General features: G+C 39.6%; 1 protein-coding gene across 7 annotated transcripts in view; it reads right to left on the bottom strand.

The window, feature by feature from the left end:
- Positions 1–20,362, bottom strand: part of FMN1 (formin 1) — a 389,771-nt gene that overhangs the window by 174,542 nt on the left and 194,867 nt on the right. For all 7 annotated transcript variants that reach the window (XR_001154565.2, XM_012766326.2, XM_012766332.2 and 4 more), the window contains 2 exons: positions 16,281–17,044; positions 11,702–11,852 (listed from right to left, as the gene is read on the bottom strand). Coding sequence is in view for 6 of the 7 variants with exons in the window: in XM_012766326.2 (XP_012621780.2) it covers positions 11,702–11,852; positions 16,281–17,044 (915 nt within the window). In the remaining variant the exon portion in view is untranslated. The remainder of the gene's footprint in view (positions 1–11,701; positions 11,853–16,280; positions 17,045–20,362) is intronic.

Genomic DNA, 20,362 nt, shown 5'->3' with positions numbered 1-20,362 from the left:
ATCTTCAATGTCACTGTATGTCTTTGATATGATAATCATTGCATTCAAGATATCAGAAATGATGGATGGCCTTTGATTTAGACTGTATCCATGATGCAAATTACCTGGCTCTTTCCCACTCCTGCTTGGAAGGTGAAGAGCTAGCGACAGTGAGCAATCCTAGCTTCAGGGCCTTGAGCCACCGGATGGTAAAATCTGAGACAGAAATCAAAGGGAAACACTTTCTCCTGTAAAGATACCTACGGCAACTTTACATTTTCCTTTTGCAGGCATACTTCACCTACAACAGCCTCTCACATAGTCTTAATTTGCCACCATTGCCATATTGTATACTAATTACAATGCAAGTCATTCTACTGTTAATTTTCTGGCTAACAACCATAAGTACCACATTGCTTCCAGTAGGCTCAATGAGTTCCTTCTGTAATCACAAAATGAAGATTCCAGAAAATGGTAGTACTTATTTTAGAAGTGCTACAAGATCCTGTTAGGACTTGCAGTGTATATCCTAGCACATTTCCCCAATAATTAGTCTTATTCTCCTTCTTACTCTCACATTATATACTATGATCTATCCTTTGGTCTTACATGTGGAGTAACATAGTGATCCAAGATATCTACTCACCATCACCCATAAAGAGTGAGCACCTGCATCTATCTTGATTAGAATCATAAATACATGTACCCCAAGGTTCTCTCAGATAGACGAGAGCATAACACACACATGGCAGGTGATTTGCCCAGAGACACCCAAATGTCTGACTTCTGGTCCTGTATCCTTTCCTTTGAAATAATTATTCCAGCAGAGATGTGCATCCCTAGTGAGTCATGTTGCAATAAGGCAATAGCCTTTAAGATGTGAAAGTCTAAGCTACGCTGAGTTATAGGGCAGTAGAGTAAAAGCCTTTCCACTTTTTTCCTCCTATAAAATCAACCCCAAATTATGAGACTGAGGATCTGAAACACAAAATCTATCTTCAGTCAACCTAGCAGACACCTTCAATTTTAACACAGAAAATGTGAAGTTAGAAGTAGCTGGAGGAGTGGTACATTCCTTGGCTTAGTGGTGGAAGGCAGAACATTGGACATGCATGAAAGGGAGGCACCATGTCCTGGGAAAGGTACGAGAAGGTAAGAAACTAACGGGATTATTTAAAAGTTAGCACAAGGAGCAAGTAGGTGCCCAGCGTATAATCCCACTTACCGTAACCACCAAGTATGGTTTCTAGAGGAATTAAACCAAACTTCGGATTCAGGAACATCAGGCAGAGGATGGGTCTAGGTCACGTATTGGAAATGGGGTGATTATTGCAATTCTACATCCTTCCTCCTTGGCTTCCCTTTCAGAATGCCAACAGTCAGGCTAATATCTCACACCCTAGAGTACGTATGCAGCAGAATCCATCCCAGAGAGACAGCTAAGGGCACTGAGCACGGGTGCCTCTGTGGCGCAAGGTGGGAGTGGGATGATGAAGCAACAGGTGACTTTCTGTTAAACTTTGAAAAGCTGGGAAATATCAGATGAAAGAGTAGCATGTATACACTATACACAGTTTAAAGAATAAAAAGAAAACATGTACTCACACCCACCTCAAGAAATTGAGACCTGCTAAATCCCTTTAAATGTCCTCCATCACAATTTTCCTCCAATTCAGAACCACTATTGTGAATTTTGTGTTGACTATGTTTTTTGCTTTTTTTTAAGAAAAAAAAAATGTTTGGCCATGAATGTATAATTCCATAAAAATCTCTAGCTTTTTGTGTTTCTGAACTTTAGAGCCATGTAATTGTTCTTTTGAGATTTACTTTTTCACTGAACATCATGTTTAAGAATCATCGATGTGGATGCATGTAGATATGGTTCACTCTTTTTCAAAGCCATACAGTATTCGATTGTGTGGCTATATCTACTCTAATGTTGATACACATTGTGGTTGATTGCAGATTTTGCTATTACAAAAGGTTTCACAAACTTTTTCATGTGTCTCACCTGGTTTTCTCTTAGCCATTGAGGGCAACATTAGGGCATTTATCTCTGAATATCAGGCTAAAATTCATTTGCATAGTTTTGCTCCAGTGGGACAAACACAATAAAAATGACAGGACAGATGGATTTTAGCCAGCCCTCTGGGGCCCAGGAACCACCAGTGAATGAGAGATGAGGCTTCTGGTTATAATCCAACCTTCTGCTCTCCTTTGGGGGAAACACTAGACGATGTTTCATTATTCTTTTTCCTACTCCTGCTAATGGTAATGATGGTCCTTATAGTACGGTGGAAGCAGAAAATATTTATGTGCCAAGCACCAGGCTAAACATTTCACATAGAATATTTTATTTTAATCTTCGCAATCACCCTTTGAAGTAGGTACTGATATTATTCTTGCTTTACAGATGAGGGAACTGTACAGAAGAGCCTGAGAAAGATAAAGAGAAAGGCTGCATGCATAAAATGATGATTCAAAAAGAAGAAACCAGACCTGTGGGTTTCTAGAAACTCCCTGCTTCCCTACCATACTGCCGCCTTCCATACTTAATCTAGCTGTGGCTCTCACTGGCTGTGCTGGAGGAAGTAGGAGGTCAGACAGCTGGAGTCTGCCCCTACGGCAGCCTTGTCATTGGCTTCCTGTTGCTCTGAGGCAAACACCAAGATCTCAGCTGATAAGTATGACCTCTGCATGCATCTGTGAGTCCTAGCTCCTTCTCCACGCACCTTCAGCCTCAGAGGCTCATCCCTTCTTTTGGTGGCAAGTGAATGGCTGGATCCTATAAGGCTGAGATTTTTCAGATATCTCCACACCCCCAAAAGTATATGTACATACAACAAAAACATCACATGGCCCAGTCTCTCCAATGTCTTACTATTGCATCCTAAACATAGTAGCTTTGGGCATTATACTGTTACATTCTGAATCACATTCTTCTCTGAGCAACCATCCCAATGTCTCATTTTTTCCATCAGTAAGATGATCATAGTACAGAGTGATCTATTTATAATGAGCCCCAGCTCAAGCAGTGTGGCTTTCAGTTGGCCTCATTTTAAATGAATCTTTTCTTTGTTAATTAACGTACCTTATCCCAGCCTTGCAAGTAACATTTATGTTACTGAATTGGACAGGGAGGAAGAGAATCACGCCCAAGGTGAAGGATCCAAAATCTTTAGGATCAATATGAATGCAATAACCATTTGAAACCAAAATTTAAAAGCTTGTTTTTGTGCATATTTTAAACTAAGGAAGTTGTACAAGAGAGTCTACAGGAGAGTGAAAAGTGATGTGATAATTAGGTCATGAATTAACCCCCTGGTACTTTCAGCTCTATACGATTTTTAAAGACCCCCTTTCTCACCTCCTAGGATATTTTGCACATGCAAAATGCCTAATGTGACTAATAAGGTACCTAGCATAAAAGTTAATTAATGAAAATGAAAACACTAAAACTCAGGTTATTTAGTAACCAAGGCCTGGAGCCAGATCCCAATTAAACCACTCTTGTGGTGAAGGAAGAGATCACAATGCCCAATAGGTTCCATCTGGCTGCTTCTGTGGGTCAACACAGAGCCTCACATCCACGTCAAATTAGCCTTTCCGCCCACTTCTTTCCACCGCAGTGAAGAGCTAAAGGCAGTCTTCCTCACACCGTACTGGGGAACCCCCAGGCTCTCCCACTCACATGGAAGAGGCTTGTCAGCTAAGAGATCCAGCTGGAAGCAAGTGGGATTCACTAGCTCTTCACAGTCCAATCCCTTTTAGTCATTCACTCCTCTGGAGGGGCCTTTAAACCTCCAATCCCATTTGTACCACACCGAGGAGATCTGATAATGGTCCTGGCAGAGCTGTGGCTTTTCATAACTTCTGCCAGGGGCCTCGCTGACCCATAACATGGCTGCACACATGATTTCTTCTCATACTGTCTTTGTAAATTGACCATGGCTAACCTTGCTGCCCTAATCAGATCAATCAGAACAACATTTCTTTAGCTGCTGCACACAGGACGCCTCCTGGGCTGAGGCGTGACTCAGACTCAGGCTTGGATACACGAGGCAAAATTTTCAGTTTCCAGTGGTCTCAGGTTTCCTTTGCTTTTATCACAGTTGGTGAGCTTTTGTAAGGCCCGTGTTTACAGCCATGCAAATTAGCCTCAGCTGGAGAGAAATCAGGTCAGGCCCAAATGAAATCAAGCTCTGGGTCAAAGGTACTTTATGAAAAATTGGAAGGGTGGCCATAGCACCAGGGTCAAGACAGACTATCCTAGGAAGTAAGTGGACAGCTTTGTCTGGTGTAACCTGAACTCTTGGCCTCTGGACCCTGGAAACTCTGTTGAGGGATGAAGGAAAGGGCGGTGAAGGGCCACATCAGTCCAATGGGGTCGGCCAGCTTGACCTGTGGCTGCTGCAGCCAAATGCATTTCTGTTATGTATGGTCAATTGTGGGAGGGAGTATTGTACTTTTGAAGTAAGAAACAGCATGACTATGAGTCTGGTTTGCAATGTATCCCACGTGGCTCATTGACCAGGCAAGGTTCAAATTCACTGTTTCATTCTACTCACACACCCGAAGGTGTCCAGATCAGTTCTGATATTAATATTTTGCATCTGGAGAACATATTTGAAAACATCGCCTCCAGATGCCATTTTAGTTATAGAAACTAAGGTCAAAGGGGTTACATGACTGGACACACAATAACTGCTAACTAGTTACCTTCAAGATAAGATCTCTGGGCTCCTGATTTCCACTACAACTTTCTCTATCACATTTCTAGTCCTTCAATACCCCGGTACATAAAGAAATTTGATTTATTTAAAAATTCTACAGTATATATACAGATCTTAAATTGGGGGTATTATTAAAATCATAACAATTATTTCTTGAGCTCCCATGTATCTATGACTCATACAACATGCTACTGATGGCTTAAGGCAGCTTGATCTATCAGCTTGTGTCTGGGTCTGAGTGCTGAGATGCTGGTTCGTGGGTAACTCCCTCGTCTACCTGCCCTTGAATAAGTAAAATGAAAGTTAGTGGATCTTGAACATCCTCATCCGCAAAGTAGAATTAATGATGAACTCATCTAATTTAAGTTTATCTTTTCACAGATGACCAATCTAAGATCTGGAGAATTTAAAGGACTTGCTCAGGATTCAATATTTGGTTAGAGTCAAAGTCAGAAGTAGAAACCATGTCTAATGACATCAAAGCCAGTGCTTCCTTCACTATAGAATGACCAGAAAATAAAATCCAGGCTTTGCCAAGTGAATTTAAAGTCGGGACTTGTAGTTAAATTCAGAACTAACAGACCATTTGTCAAGTAATTAAGAACACAAGCTCTGGGGTTGTTGCTGCAATCATTTCTTCACTCTATAGAACTGTGTGGTTCTGAGCAAGTTACCCAACACCTCTAAGCTCCTGTTTTCTCATCTACAGAATGGGAGTAATAATAGTAACCATCTTAGTAGGTTCTTGTGAAGATTAAATATGTTAATACATGTCAGGCACTTATCCAAAACCCACTCATTTGGCATTAGCATTATCCCTACTAGTGAAATCTTGATTTGAATGACACTAAATAAATCCAAGGTGACGAAGACTTCTCCCTGTCCACATTAAGCTCGTGCCTGTGAGTACATGTGCATGTGTAGGTACTGTTTTGATCTCTGTGTACGTCGGCGATATGTGTACTTTGCAAAGCATTTACAAGTTCAGCTTCGAAAGCAGCCATGTGACCTGGGTTTGTGTATATATAGGATCTTTCCTTATTCTTGTTACATCCTCACATACTTCTAGCTTAGAACTGAAGGCCAATGCCACCATCAAGGTCCCAGCAGAGGCACTCAGCCGCATCCCACTGTCCAGCTCCAGCCCAGGCTACAGTCTGAGAGTCTGTACTGAGGATAGGTGCATGAGGGCCAGGAAAATACAGGCAAGACTTCGAAACTTTCCTCAACTAGGAGGAAAGGATAAATACTTTTTTGAAACATAAATATTTAAAATGATCCTCTCATAGCATTTCATACAATATCTAATCATATTTTGCGTTTTCTAGTTAAATAATATCAATCTATATTCAAATAAATCTTCACTCTCTTCAGATATAGAAGAATTTAAAGATGTGGGGGGGGTGGCAGGGGGAATGGCTGGGGGGTAGGTTAGGGAGAGAACACCAGATTCAGTCCCAAAGGATCGAAGACTAATACTTCATAAATTTTTATACTGCACTCATTCATTCTAAGCACTGGAACTATGCCTACTAATAATTTAAATTCTACTAATACCTACAAGCCTTTCTAATACGCATCTGGCTCTTAATACTCTGTGTGGGTAATCTTCTGCCACATTTGGCCTCTTAGTCCACAATAAAGAGATTTAACAAGACTAAAGAGGGTGCTGAGGGGCAGTTACTTTCTTCTAGCTTCCATTTCTTGGTGCTCCAGGACTGAAGCTAACTTATCTTTGTATCTCAGCATTCTAAGGTGCCCTCTTGTGGTTTGGGATGGGTAATGAGCATCCTCACAATACTGCCGCTGGCTGGAGACAAGAATCCAGATTAAGTTACTGTTTAACAGCCAACAAGAAAAACATAGCTAACTCCAAGAATAATATTCAGATCCAACATTCTGAAAGAGTCATTGATATCCATATTTGACATGTCCTAACCACCTTTTTTTTTTTTTAACCAAAAAAAGCAAATAAAGTAAATGTACAACTTAACTTTTTGGGTTGTCTCATTTCCAAATAAAATTTACAAGGTGGAATTTTTGTAAACTGGTGCCTGTCATGGAGTAGAAGCTCCTGTTTCCTTTTGATAAATTTGGCCAGTCAGGGGCCCTTAAAATGAAGAACAGGAAAGTGCTGATCATTCCAGATATCACTCAAGGAGTCTGGACACAGCACTAATGACCCTCAGGTCATATATTAGTGCAATCAACACACGGGCAAGTTATTTCACTCACTGCTATAGATGATAACCCCTAACCCCACTGCCCATTCATCAAACACATGAGAAATGTAAAGGGACAGACAACCTTGTCCCCACTCTAGGGGAAAACCCAATGTATATACCTTGCACCACGGGAGCCCAGAGAAATTATCTTTGTACACAAAAGCTGAAATAATATAAACTTGGAAAGCAACAGGTTTTGAAAACTCTAAAAATTTATGTTCGGGCTTCCAAACAATGTTCTTCTTCCACCCTTCTCCCCTCCCCAATAAACTGAGACACAAAGTCTGGGATTTGAGAATTACAGCTATGATCCTTGCCAAAGTGACCAAATTACAATCAATGCCGAAGGCTTTTGGCACCAGGAAGTTTCAATAGACTAGTGTCTGCTGAACCATCACAACCTCCCCTCCCCCAAAGTGCTCAGGGAATAGCCATTATCTCATTAATTCTTAAGAAATATCTACTCAAAAGACACACAGAGAGGAATGCTTTTATATATCTTACAGAAGGGGAAACAAACAGAGATGATTTATAATTCAAAGTCAGATCGTGGCATCTCAAGAGAGGAGGAGTATTGGCAGGTCATGCTGATTTTCAGAAAGTTGTTGGGCAAGTTTAGAATGCAATTGGAAAGTTTAGCAGAATAGCTAGTTCCTTGACAGGAACCAGGAGAAAGAATCTCAGACAATGAAGGCAGATTTCTGGCTCCTCGTCAAGGTGCTGTCCTACCTTGACCAGGAAAAAAATGTAACTTAGAGACAGTGTAAATATGGGCATATCCACAGTGGAAACTCTCTTACAGTGCAAGGAGAGTACATGAACATGAGATGAACACATGAGATGTCTGAATGTATCATTAAACGAAGTTGTGGAATACCTCTATAAATATTGAAAAATAAGAATGGTTCAGAGATTACTATTTGCCAGTAGTTCAGGAATGGACACATTGATGTTTTAAGGCCATGACAACCTTGGGAATCAAGGATGTTCAATAACTTCTTTCCAAGCATTCACCTTAGTTCATAAATCTAAGAGATTAATACAAAGTTCCAGAGAATACTTAAAGTATTTTTATAACCAGAATTTCATTCTATCCTCATAACAACCATGTTAAGGACTTGTTATTCCCAATTTTATAGAGAAGAAATCAGTGTGAGAAGGTTCAACAACTTGCTATGAAAATTATAAGAAACAAAAATTAGAGACAGTACCAAGTGTTGGTGATACCATCAAGAGTTGATAATTTGAGCTCTGGTTCTCAATTTAGTTACTGCTATGTTTGTAGTGGCACAGTGGTCTGGTGTCACAATGAGAAAGACACCTAACTAAGTATTCAATACAATTTTGTCATAATTGGTATTAAATAGTATAGCTAGTATTTAATATAGAATTGATAGGGTCAAAGGAAAACGCCAACTCCAAATCTACATATTTCTTTGAGAGAGTAAAGCAAGTCTTTTTATTCAAAGATTTAGCTTCCTACTGGAAGACTCTGAAGAAAACTTTGGATGATTTCACAACGTACAAAATACTTTAAATTCATACCAGTGTGGCTATATTTTATTGACGATTTTAATACTAACTACTCTCGGTCATAAACTTCAAATCAATCATCCAATTAAAGTCGTTATACCATCACTGTGGCAAATTACTGCTTAAATAAAGGGGAAATGCAGACACATGCCGAGGTTCTCGTACATCCTTCTCAAGTGTTCATCGTTATCAATGTCATCCCAGTTAAAAGTGTGCAAACCCCTGTAAGTTACTTCCTTCACCCTTCTCCTTTTCTCATGTGCCAAATAAGGGAACCGAATTAGATGATGGGTAAGGTTTTTGTTGCTGCTGCTGTTTAATTCTCAGACTACATGATATAACAGAACAGGATTCCTACCCAGTTTGAGAATATATATGTGTATCTTCTTACATTAAACCAGTGCCACTGATGGAAAATTTAAATATTATAGAAGTTGAAACTAGAAACTAGCCTCTGAGCTTCTATCCGTTACTTCCGAAATATGAACGTGGAACGTGCTGAGGGACGCAGACCAGCTCTGCTTGAGAGACGCTCACGTGGATGACTCAGTGCTGGCTGAGCCCTTACAGCTAAGATTCAGGGAACGCTGGATGTTTAAAATCTCCAATATACACAGTTCTTCAGGTCAGTCATTATAAAAAGACCTACTTGGCAAGTTTTCTCCTGGTCTTCTTGTACGGGAACCACTTGTGATTAGGCTGAAGGAGTTGGCCCCTAATGCTGAAACTCCTCAGCTGCTCACAACCTCTAAAACCACTTTCATTTTCATTTCAAGAGAAAAGAAAACAAACATCTGACTCTCAGAAGAGACCAAGGGATCCATCTTGATGTTGGAAATCTGGCCACAGGCATGGAGGGAAGGCTCACAGGAGGAAGGTTTGGAGTTTTCTGGCATTGGTTTGGCTTATTTTCTTTAAAACTTAAAACCTCAGCTCTAAGGTAGGCTACAAAGCTCACCAAAAACTCTAAGCACCATTATTACCAGAAAGCCCAGTAGACCCACATTTTGGTCTCCATTTACAGAAAAAAGTGAACGCTACACACATGCATAGATTCTATGGGGCAATGGCAGCCTCCCTGTTCAGAAGGCTTAAAGAAGAGTTCAAATGAAGAGTATTTGTGCCCTCAGACAGAGAAACAAAACAAACACATCAAGTACTAACTGCCTTAGTTAAAATCCTTTGTTGAACAGGCAAACAATTATGAGATAAGAAATAAGAATGACCAACTGCTTTGATGTTTTAAAAACAAATATTCATTTACCAAAACAGATGTGATTACTTTCATGAGTGAATGACATGTTACCAAGCATTCAGAGAGAAACAAATAGAGTAATAGCAATCTAAGAAGAAACAGAGAACACAAGTGAGCTTAGTATAATATTGCGAAAGAAAACATTCAGTGGAGTTTCTGGTTAGTCAGAGAAGCCTTCCTGGAAGAGGAAAATGGAGGCTGGCTTTGGAATACAGAGATTTTTCTTTTGCCTTTCTGAACTATTATTTCAGAAATAATAGTTTTCTGTTTCTATAGATGAGATTTAAAAAGCTAGTCTGGTTACAAGATACACTTACCCCCATCTCATATGAATCTAACTGCATGGACATATATTTTATAGTTTATCAGTTGACTTCTTGCCTGGAACTTACTATTAGGAAAAAAAATCAAACTGTTTCATGCAATATGTCCTCTTAAAATTTATTCTGATATTTAGTTATTATTGGGATATTTTTCTCATGGCAATACAATTTCAGTGAACTTGAGAGATGAAAAACTTTGATCATGATTTTTATCCATAATTAAAGTCTGTGAGAAAATCTGATTTGATCCACAGAAAGCTGCATTCAGACTTTTCCAGTTGTTTTTTTTCTCCTGTTAGTTGCAGCTGATCTCATAATTGTAGCACTAAGAAATGAACTGATGATAAACCCTACCATATAATTTAAGAAGGAAGGTTGATGATAGTATCATTTGATATTATACACTCTTCAAAACACTGCCTCAAATCCTCTTAGATGTGAATTTCACAAAATCCTGGTGCATCAGGTAGATTCAGAAATTGTTAGTACTGTTTCACACAGAAGGGAAAATGTGAGAAGGAAGAAAACCAGCTCACACTCACATAGCAAATCAATAGTAGAACCAAATACCGTAACTTTTCCCTCAACACCATCTTTGCTACTATCAAAACACTAATGCAAAAAATGAGACCAACTATCATATGTTGGGGGCTGATGGTGTGCCAGGATCCATGTATCACCCCACCGAATCATCACTTAGAACAACATTATGAGTAGTCATTATCTCGTGTTAACGACACAGGGACCAAGGCACACAGAATGGCAGGACCTAGAGCCTTTGGCTAAGATCTCACAAGTGTTTGGCAGAGGTGCGATTCATCCTCATGCCAGTTTGACTGCCTGATAATCTTAAACTCATGTTCTTATGGATGGCTGGTGGCTCTCAGTTTTCAAGTCCTCAAGACATTACTCAGAAGTCAACTTCTCAATGAGGCTTACCCTGGACACACTGTTGAAAACTGCAGACCCTTCCCCGCCGTGCCCAGTCGACACTCCTTCCCCTGCACTAGCATGTGATCGGCATGGCAGGTTTTGTGTTTAGTACTGATTGTTAATGTAAGCTTCATAGGGCAAGGATCTTTGAGAGATTTTCTTTTCTACATCTTTAATCAACATATACCAAATGCTAAGACAATGCTATACAGAATTTTTGTAATGATGGAAATGTTTTATATCTGTGCTATCTAATGTGGTAGCCACTAGCCTCAAAGTGGCTGGTGCAGTTGAAGAACTTTTTTATGTTATTTAATTTCATTATTTAAATAGCCACATGTCACCATACTGGACAGTGCAGGCCTAGAACAATGCCTAGCACAATAAAACCCCGATTAATATTTGTTAAACAACTGAATTTGTAAGTAAGACATTTTCCATATAGTCTACAACTAATTTCACTAACAGTAAATTACATTATATATTTCTTCCAACAGAAATAATGGCTGAAAAAGTCCTGATGAAATTTTGAAAATTCAGACAATATGGCCAAAACACCACAGACTTCCTGAACTATTGGTTCCTTTTCGCCATTGACAATTTGAAACCTTCCAAAACATTTTCTGAAAACAGTGAAAGCAAACAAGCAGCACATAATGAATTCCCATGAATGACAAAAATATAGATGTAATTACAACTATTACTATAATCACTCAATACCTTTTTGACCTTGTTTTTTTTCTCATAGGTCTCTGACAGAGGCTTTTTCTTCTGCTGAGTTGTGTCTTTGGAGAACAAATACTCAAATTCACTGGGGTCCCGGATGTTAGGTTCTTCTAAGGAATCCCATAAGGTTGGCGTAGCATTTTGGCTTAAAGAGAAAATGACATGTTAACCGTAATAACCAAAACAGAAGAGAATACAATGACATCTTTCTTTACATCCTTTTTTATTTCATCTTTTAAAAACATAAAAAAAACCCTAATAAAGCTTGGGGACAAGCATTTCATGTTACACTTTTTTAAAAGTCAAAATATACTATAGAGCATTAAAATATACACACATACACTCTCTTCCAAAAAAAGGACAGTCATTAGATACAATCAAAGAGAGAGCTCTAGAAAAACCTCTTGGGACCAGAAATCCTGGGATTCAAACTGCAGGGGCCACCCAAGCTGCTCCTCCCTCAGTCTGTGGCATTTCCGTGATGGGTAAAAATGGGCGTCATACAAAGGCTGAAGAGATAACCAATTTTGAGAGTTTGACAGGATAATTCCTAAGTAGACTGAAAATGAGTACTAAGATAAAGATCTGTCCCCTCTTTGAAATTTTTCTACCAGTCTTAAATATGGTTTTCAGGATTAATGCAGGTAAATTCAGCAGAGGGCCCTTCATATGTTGACAGGCTATGCCCACTTAAAAATACTGATTTCTAATACCTCAGCCCCCTAAATAACAATATTAACAATAGAAACTAACCAGAAAACTCCTCCATGATACCCTCATGGGGATTCAACTAAAGCAGCCCTAGGGAAACTGTGTTCTGTTTTGTCTTCTAGAAACAAGGGTACCCTAGAGTTTCGAAGCAGAGAGAGAAAAGCTGTCAAAACTCGGGTACATCAGAACAGCCTCTGAGCTGACTCAGAGGGGCCGCTACCCAGGCTCCCCTCAGGACACACTTTCTGCCAATGTTTACTTTCCTAACTTACCTTAATTTTAAATACTTAACTCCCATAGCCAGAAAAATATAAGCCTCATTTACATATTTATTATTTTTCGAACATACATATATGTATGATCTATAACATCTAAAAGTATTTACCTTTGTTTAAATATATATTTTTTTCAGTCGATGAAAATTAAAAAGACAACTACTATTATATAGGAAAGTCTACAAAATTTTTAATAGTACAAGGTGATTTTATTTAAAACAGTTGGTAACACTGGCTTTTCAGATCTATGTGTTCAAATTTTGCAACAGGTCTATCTTTCCCATAAAATATGATATTTTGTCTCTGGCTACATTCACCTCTTCTCCCCTCTACTTTTTGTTGTTTTTTTATTATAATTTCTCTAATAACTGAACCACTTAATAGTATGTATGGAGCATATGTAAGTTATAAAGTATATAATAATACAATGAACATCTGGGAGACCATCAGCCAACCCAAGGGCTACAACAGTTCCAGTGATGTACATCTACGTGTTCCTTCCTCAGCCAGGCCCCTCTGCTACTCATTTAAATTTGAAACACAAACACCATTAACATTTAGTGCTTATCTCAGTAGCACTGAGGAAGGGGGATCTTAATTGGGAAGACTGCCAGAAAATTTTGGAGCATGTTAAGGGCCATTGGTCTGGGCCTCAGGAAGATTCTGGGCAGCTAAAGAGAGGTGCATAGAAGATCCTATATGTTGGACAGACTATTCAGACCCATCCCCCATCCTGCACCTGCTTGGCTCCAGCTCCACAGGTTCTGAGTCAGGCCAGTAAGACTAGTGTTATAACTCACTCATATGCTGGAATAAATTGGCTTTGAGAGTCAAGTTGAGCACCTCATCACCATTTACAACATTGTTTCTATGGGAAAGGCATTTCCAATACTGAGTAAAAGAACTGTGGAATACCACCTCTCAGTGAGTTGGGGGAAAGTGGCATTTGACAGATCAATAATAAGGACGTGCTTACGATGGATGACCTGTCATAATGGTCAACTGTTTCTGACCACTGAACATATAATTCTAGCACAAAATGGAGAAAAAGGAGGAAGGAGGGGAGGGAGAGACTGGAAGGGAGATGGGGAGGAAAAGGAGAAACTTACCAGGAAGCTAAAAAGGTTGTTAGAAGAGAATTTATTTTTATTTAACTAAATGTCCATTTCTTATTACAGAATTCAGAAAACAGACACCAAAGGAGGAAAATGCAAAAGAAAAAAAAATCAGTTCATGCTAGGAGGGAAAAGCAAGGTAGGTAGATGAGAAGCAGTGCAAACATAACATTGAAAATTTACAGTTTGTGCCTGGTTCCCCAGAAGACCAAGACCAAATTTTATCATGTACACATTATACAAAGTGCCTATCCCTCTGGTTGTACAAAATATTAAAATACCATGTCACCTCCTTTAAAAGAACACACTCCAAATATTTTTACTTTTCTTCCATAAATTAACACTACAGAGACCCTTTAGGACAGTTTTCATTTAAAGAAGTAGTCATACTGAGAGGTGCAAAATATTTTGAGGGACCCACAATTAAAGAGATCTAATGTGTGGTGCTGGCAGGAAGTGGCCACACTGGTATCTCAACACACAGAGAAGCAGCCTCCCCGCCTGGGTTCAGGCTCAAGGCTGACACATTCACCAAGTAGGGCTCTAGCGATGTCCCATTCATCTACTTTTCATTTTCCTCGATTTATGGTAAAAGCAATAAGAGCTTGAGTATTCAGTTTTCTTCTTTCTCAGAATGGCCAACTACATAAGGAAAAAAAAATGCAGACGATGATAAGCCCCAGCTTGCCTTTATCCAACCTTGAATAGTGGGCAAAGGGCCCATATCTCCCGGTGGGACTGTTTTGTGTCTGCTATGGTCTATCATAGTATCCGTTGCTCATGAAGTTTCTCAGGGAATGAGGTGAAGGCAAACTAGTGAGACACAGGTGTGGGACAGCTTCATGCTTTGGAACACACTACTCCAGGGCCGGCAGGTGGGACTCATCACCCTGGAATAGCCGCACACTAATTTGAGAACACTAATAAAGGAATATGACCCGAAATAAGTATTCCAGGAAATTACTTCTTAGGAAATTATTTCTTAGGAAATATCTGAGTCTTGATTGGGAAAAGGGGAATACTAGTACTTCAATTAATGGTAGAAGCTATTATATGATCATCTCATTTTTTTAACTATTCATTTGGGAAATTATAAAGCATAATTAAATTTTGAAAAAAGTATCAGGATATTCTACAAATAAACTCTTAGCCTTAACTTTTTGGTGAGAGGAAAGAGGACAATATGAGGTATGTAATCAACTTAGTTCACCATATGCTTAAAGGTAAGTCCTAGTCCTATAGTGATTTCCAGTTGTTTTAATTTGTTAATATATTTGTTTTAGAGACAGGGTCTCACTCTGTCACCCAGGCTGGAGTACAGTGGCATCATCACAGCTCACTATAACCTCAAACTCCTGGGCTTAAGTGATCCTCCTGCCTCAGCTTCCCAAGTAGCTGGGACTACAGGTGCGTACCACCACACCCAGCTAATTTTTAATTTTTTTGTAGAAACAAGGTCTCACTATGCTGCTCAGGCTGATCTTCAACTGGGCTCAAGCAATCCTCCCACCTCCCCACTTTGGCCTCCCAAAGTGCTGAGATTACAGCCATGAGCCATTGAGCCTGGCCCCAGTTGTTTTATAATTGTGAATTGCATGTTATTTTTAGTATCCAGCTTTCTCTAAGGAAAATGTTATATAAATTGAAGAACTCATTATTATCACAGTTTGGTTTGGGGGCTAAGTTTTAAAATGTGTTCTATATTTGTTGCTTTCTGCAAACAAATTTCAAAACTAGAAAGGGGTCAGAAAATAACTCATCATTTCTTTCATTGTCCTCCTGACAGGCTCAAAGAGGAGGCAGAAGAAATCAAACTCAAATCTGTTTGAATGCAAGGGTCCAAGTGACCATGAGCAAGATGCTTTAGAAACCCAGCTTCGTAACCTGTACAAATGGAAGATGCTTTTTAGCTATTCACATACTGGCACTTCTCTGAAGGGCAATAAGATATAAAGAAAGACGTGAGAGGATTTAATAGTTAGAGGAAACACAGTTCAAGCAGAGAGAGATTCTATTTTAATACTGATGGGTTGATGAAACCATCTAAAAACAAGATGGTGAATCATAAAAGATACCCTAAAAATCCTCAGTGAATCTACCGTATAAATTCAGGCTCAATTTCTTTATGATTATTCATTAATTGCAGTGATGTCAGAGAAGGTCCTAGCTTAGACTTGGATTTTTCTTTAGTCTATAAAATGGTACATTTAACTTACAGAGAACCCAGACCCTGAACACATTGTTTCTCCCACCCTCAACCCATAGGAGAATGTCTGCCTCCACCAGGTCTTCTCAGAGACACTGCCAGACATTCTTCCCAAACATCCCAACCTTGTTAATCCAAGGCATTCACTGTGTCACATTTGATAATGGGTGCCACACTATGGAGATGTTGAACTGGTAACAATAAAACATCACATGGGCAAAATCCTGGGAATTCACAAGCTGAGAATGGGTTAGGGGAGAACTTACCTCCTATCATTTATTTGTATTCTAGTCCAGTATAAAGGCTTCATGGGACAACTGGGCTCAATGGCTGGTTTTCGAGGACACTGGCTGGAAGAAGAGCTGAGTCCAAAGAAGAGCCCGGGAGGGGGTGGGGGTGCAAGTCCTGGGGGTGCAGGAGCAGGAGGGGGACCCCCGGGGCTGGGTGGAACCAGGGAGCTAGGAAGCGGTGGTGGGGGCGGTGGTGGTGGAGGTCCGGCACTTGAAGGTAGAGGCGGTGGCGGAGGGGGCGGCGGAGGCCCAGCACTCACAGGTGGCATTGGAGATGCTGGTGACAAAGGTCCAAGTCCAGGTGGGAGGGGAGGAGGGGGAGGAACGGATGAGGGTAACGGCGGTGCGGGAGGGGGAGGTGACGTCTTCTGCTGATTTGATGACATGCCTTCCACAGACTGAAGTGGTGTGTGGATGTCTTTGCAGTCATTTGGGGGAGAAAGTTGGCCTAAAGAGGAGATATTCAGCTTTTTGGGTACTATTTGGTTACTTCTGGTTGTCTTGCTTTCACCCTCACAGGGCTTGAGAAAGGTCTCCCTGTCTGTCTGGATGCACACGTTTCTGAAGGTTTTTGGAGGGCAGTCGTCGTCGGTGGAGATGCACGCGTCTCTCCTCTCCTCACATCCTCCTCGCCATCGGTGTTCTAACTCGTGTTTGAGATTCTCAATGGTTTCTTCTAGTCTCGCTGTTACCATCGCATGCTCCCCCCGGATATGAAATGCCTGAAGTTCAAACTGGGCCTGTAGGAATCAGCGAGAATGTAATGAGTATTAAAAAAAAGAAATCAGAAATGAGAAGTTCAATAATACCTTCACTGTGTCCCTGGAGCAATGCCCATGTATTGAATAATGCAGAGAAATTCTTTGGTGAATCCAAAAGGGTGTAAATTTCATTTTATGAATTTTCCAAGGACCTACACAGTTGGGAGTCAAAGTGTAATTTCATATAATCTGAGCTCAGGAGGGATAATTATCATGGATTAAGGTTTAAAGTAAATCTGTTACCTAAGAACTTTTGCCAGGTTTGAGTATCAAATGCAAAACAAAACTTTTAATAAAGCTTTGGACATGTTTGAATATATGTTTTAGAACTTCTGGTTTTGGTTCAGAAAAAGAAAACTATAAAAAAAATAGATTTGGAGAGCCTTCTGGCTTGAAGCTGCTATTCTCACATCAGGTTTCTAGGATAATACAGCAGAAACAATAGGCATGAGAAGAAGCAATGATAAGTATTTTTAACAAGTTCCTATTAATGTATGAAAGCTTCCCAAGATCAGTATTTGTGTCTGTTTCATAATAGAGTAATAAATAAGCAATATAAATGAATGATATTAAAATATACTATTTTCTACTTTCTACAGCATTTTAAAGGGTATTTTATAAGACAGTAGCCTTTGAAATACGTATTGCTTCAGTTATTTTAATGCATTGAGTCTATGGTTTTATACTTGTTAGCTCAGAGTTCATGTACTCTCAGTCATAACTAGTCCATTTCCCAGCATTCAAAGCCATTTAGCCTGTTACAGTTAATTGGGAAGCAATCAAATTTAGAATTTTATTAGAGTTTCCAAAATCCAATGTAATAGTAATTAAATATTTTTGGTGAATTTATTGAATTTCTGCCTCCCTCATCAGATTACAAACTCCACAAGATAAAATCAGTGACAGTACTGTCTCTATTTCTGTATCCTGGCAACTAGCACAACAAATATATAGCATTGAAGAGATGAATGGATAGAAGAAACCACTGTGATAGTTATATTCACTGACATTGTCCCAAGAGCCTTTATGGGACAATGGCCAATCAAGACTTTCTTCACTATACTTTCAGCCCACAAATATCTAAAATATCTAAGTATATACTAGTGCAGATTCCTTTTGCTCTGAAAACAAAGAAATATTTTTAGTAGTCTCATCAGGCAAGGTAGAGGCATTGAAAGCTTCTCTATCTTCATTATAATAACCTTTAATTATTATTTTTTTTTTTTGGAGACAGAGTCTCACTCTGTTTCCTGGGTTAGAGTGCTGTGGCGTCAGCCTAGCTCACAGCAAACTCAAACTCCTGGGCTTAAGTGATCCTTCTGCCTCAGCCTCCCAGGCATACAGGCATATGCCATCATGCCCAGATAATTTTTTAAATATATTTTTGGTTGTCCAGCTAATTTCTTTCTTTTTTAAAAAAATAGAGACAGGTCTCACTCTTGCTCAGGCTGGTCTGAACTGCTCCTGATCTCTAGCGATCCTCCCGCCTCAGCCTCCCAGAGTGCTAGGATTACAGGCATGAGCCACTGTGCTCGGCCTGTAAATTTTCCCTAATAACCATTCTCACAAACCTCTTACTGGAATAGCCTGGTGGAATAGTTAGAAAATTTTAACAGTTTTTCTTTAGTTTCTTCATCTATAAGTACAGCTGCTCAAGGACACTGCATGGCCTGAATGCTACAGATATCCATGTGACTCCCTGCCAGATGCCAGAGGATGTCTAGACCTGTGCAAAAGCCCATGCAGACCAGAGCAGGCCACCTCCAGTTACCTTTGGCTTATTAACATATCATTATAATATGAAAAAACCCTCCCCTAGGAAAATATATAAATCGCTGTTTTCTGTATATGCGATATATGAAAAAGCATGTACGTGAACTGTATCCACACATCTGAAACTCTACCCTGTACGTACTTACACACCTCCTCTATCTGGTATCTGAGTCTTTAAAGCTCCCACGCCTCCCTTTGCTCAGGGAAAAGGTGCCTTTAGAGCATAAGCTCCCTTTCTTCATTCTTCGGCCGCTGAATTAAAACCTGAATGCCTTACCAATTGCACCTTCCTTTTTTTTTTTTTGTGGCCAACATAGAGTAGGGAAAGAACATAGTTTTTTTGGTAACAAACCAACCCTTAAATAAACAGCTATAGAACTTAAAGACAAGTTTTACCAAGGCTAACCTCTTATGTGGGCATGGCCACCCTGAGCCAACTCTGAAGGAAGGAGCTAGTTCAGAGCATCGTCTGTTTCTTATATAGCACAGAGGTTAAGTACCTGAGCTTAGATTCATATCACCTGTTTCAAGTACAAAGTAAGGATTACAGTGAGCGATCTCTAGGGCTTTTATAAAGGTAAAATAAGATACTTGATATAAGACAGTAGGTATCATGCCTAAACTCAGTTCTGGATGAGTGTTACTGTTAGTTCCTGTTGCTAATGATAATATTAGAGTATGAGACTAACACGTTCCTAATTATTCTTATACTTTTTAAAATAATGCCACCTTTGTTGAGTGATAGACATAAAACTAGGGAAGGCTCAAGCCATCAGCATAAGCAAAGTACTACAAATGCAAAAGTTTTATCCAGTTTTTTTGTGAGTTCTACTACCAATTAAATAAAATGGAAATGAGCTGGTAAGCGGTAGACAACTACAAACCCTCTGTTCACTTTTAGGTCAGTGTTCTTTAGGACATATAAAGCTTCATGTGCTTTCCTTTTTCCCTGCTAAAAAACAGCTGCTTTTCTGCAAGGACCTCAACACATCATTTGAAAGGAGACAAGTGCTGAGATCTGACAGCTTTCCAGTCTTCAAGCTTTATCCAACTTCCTTTACTTAAAGCCTGTTTGCTTCTATTGCTTTCATTTTTAATCACATCCTTTTCACACTTGCAATAGTCAGTTAATCTATGCCCATCTTCTAAGCAAGATTCAAACCCACTGCCTTTGGGAAGGCAATCCCAATTCAATCATTGTTTCAACCATCCTTTTCTTTCAGTGGCAGTTTTCATCTTTCTAATGGAGTGGTTAGGATCACCTGGAGAGCTTTGTATTAGAGATGGTACGAGGGCTCAGCTCCATCTCCAGAGATTCTCATTTAATTAGTCTGAGATAGTGCTCTTGCACTGATATCCTTAACGCTGTCCATGGGATTCTGATGGGCACCAGAAGTGAAACCAACAGCAACTGTTCCTAATCTTTATTCTGCTCTAACACCACTGAGATAGCGTAACATCACATTATCAGTGGGTTCTTTTGGCAATGACTTTCACTTGAGTCATTTCAGAATCTCCAAGGAA

This window comes from Microcebus murinus, chromosome 6, assembly GCF_040939455.1.
Source record: "Microcebus murinus isolate Inina chromosome 6, M.murinus_Inina_mat1.0, whole genome shotgun sequence".
Lineage (NCBI taxonomy): Eukaryota > Metazoa > Chordata > Mammalia > Primates > Cheirogaleidae > Microcebus > Microcebus murinus.
This window is presented reverse-complemented; position numbering and strand designations above follow the sequence as displayed.